Genomic DNA, 2,131 nt, shown 5'->3' with positions numbered 1-2,131 from the left:
GTGTGTTATATATATATATATATATATATATATATATATATTTTGCATTATTGAGACACCATTCTGGTTTTGAGTTGCTCCTCAAAAGCAGTTCCTGAAGATAATTTCATATACTAATGGTCTTTGCTTGACGTGTAGTTCTTCATGTCGGGGTGGGCGACGGGATACACGTGGAGATGTGACCCATGTGATTATTCAAACAGCCCTCAAGGACTCCGAGTAAGATTTGCTTTCCATTTCCTCGAATACACTCAAAGATTACTGTGCACAAATAATCAAATTAAGAGTCCAATTCTGTGTCTTTTTACGTTTCCAGATGACAAGAGTTGCCTGGTTATTCCTGTTTTCAAAGTTCATTGAGCTTATGGATACGGTAAGATTTGATAAACGGCTGATTTGAAAGCAGATTGGTTCATGAAGTGATGAACTGCTGTGGTCTTGTTCAGGTGTTCTTTGTGCTGCGTAAGAAACACAGTCAGATCTCCTTCCTGCACATCTTCCCCCATTCCTTCATGCCCTGGACGTGGTGGTGGGGCGTGAGCTACGCACCAGGTGAGTGGATCCCGGTCAGTCAGCAGGTATTTCCATGATCGGCACGTGTGCTTTCAGTGACGTGAGCCTGTTAATGGACCCTGACAAATTTCTGTCCTGTTCAGACATGGTTTTGCTGTTCCACAAGCCAAGAGATTTTGCATGTGCTGATGCTTCTTGCATATAAAGCTTTTGGTGTTGTTGTTAAACTGCCTACAGCATAGAGCTGGGCAATATGTCCAAAAACATTATGATCATGACATTTTTTTTTCCCATATACAGTATAAATATTTATAATGATATGAATTTTCCATTATTGGGGAAGGTAGTGGTTTCCACATGTTTGTTAGACCTTGAGAATGTAAAGGTAACTTATTTGTTCACAATTAAACTCAACAGAGTAAGATACCTTTTAATGTTTTATATTTTTTAAGATTCTGTTTTATGATTTAATACAAATTTAGCATAAAAATGATGTCTGATGAAATTGATAAAAGTTCAAAAATGTTTTTAAAAAATGTAATCAAATGAAAATATAAATATCAAATGAAATAATTAATTTCCCCAAAAAACATTGCATTTTTATTTTTGTGAAATAAGATGCATTTTTATTTTTGTCAAATAAGATGCTGCACAACGGAACTGTATGCATTTAGCATGAATGAAAAAAATATCTTGGTTGTATGATATTAACAATAATATTAATATTACTGTAAGAATTACATTTTAGTTTAAAATAGTAATATCTGTCATAACTTCTTTAAGCCGAACTTTCATTTTGGCAGTTTGAGATTCAGTGTGTGTTTGATGGTAGTTTTTCTCAAATGAAACGGTGTAAAGCTGGTGAAGTGACTCTCAGAGTAACTCTGGAGATGAAGTTAACGTGTTCATGTCTCATATATCGAGATGCAGATGCAGAAAACAGTAGTTTGTGTAGTAGATGAAACTACGCCACTCATTCACCCAGAGACATGCAGACTTATTAGTGACATGCATTGACTGTTGCATTTATTTCTGCTGTTAGATTAATCTATGTAGAGTACAAATGTCCAGAGCTTATCATCATTAATGACATAAACTTTATAGCTATCTTGATATGATATAGTTTATCATCATATCTGACTTTGAGGCCTCGCTGCAATGTTTCTTGCAGGTGGAATGGGCTCCTTCCATGCCATGATCAACTCCTGTGTCCATGTGATCATGTACTTCTACTACGGCCTTTCTGCTGCAGGACCTCGCTTCCAGAAGTTCCTCTGGTGGAAGAAATATATGACTGCAATTCAGCTGGTATGTTCATTTGATTTGTAGAGCAGTGTAAATCTCACCTATGAAAATGTTAAAGGGATTGTTCAACCAAAAATATGACATTGACTCACCCTCATGTTGTTAGAAATCCATTTTCTGTTATGCAAAACACCAAAATGAACAATCTTCAGAATACAGTGACTGTTTTAAGTGACCATTGCTGTCGGGCTCCATATTTCTATATTTATTGATATATATATATATATATATATATATATATACACACAGTGGGTACGGAAAGTATTCAGACCCCCTTAAATTTTTCACTCTTTGTTATATTGCAGCCATTTGC

At 35.5% G+C, this 2,131-nt stretch overlaps 1 protein-coding gene across 1 annotated transcript in view; it reads left to right on the top strand.

The window, feature by feature from the left end:
• LOC107665848 (elongation of very long chain fatty acids protein 1-like) overlaps positions 1–2,131 on the top strand; it is a 5,521-nt gene that overhangs the window by 2,002 nt on the left and 1,388 nt on the right. Inside the window, exons 4-7 of the mRNA XM_016456905.1 lie at positions 139–219; positions 317–373; positions 447–552; positions 1,685–1,821. Of these exons, the coding sequence (XP_016312391.1) occupies positions 139–219; positions 317–373; positions 447–552; positions 1,685–1,821 (381 nt within the window). The remainder of the gene's footprint in view (positions 1–138; positions 220–316; positions 374–446; positions 553–1,684; positions 1,822–2,131) is intronic.

Source organism: Sinocyclocheilus anshuiensis, unplaced genomic scaffold, assembly GCF_001515605.1.
Source record: "Sinocyclocheilus anshuiensis isolate Anshui unplaced genomic scaffold, SAMN03320099.WGS_v1.1 scaffold920, whole genome shotgun sequence".
NCBI classification, from domain to species: domain Eukaryota; kingdom Metazoa; phylum Chordata; class Actinopteri; order Cypriniformes; family Cyprinidae; genus Sinocyclocheilus; species Sinocyclocheilus anshuiensis.
The sequence above is the reverse complement of the archived record's forward strand: the minus strand, read 5'-3'. Positions and strand labels throughout refer to the sequence as shown.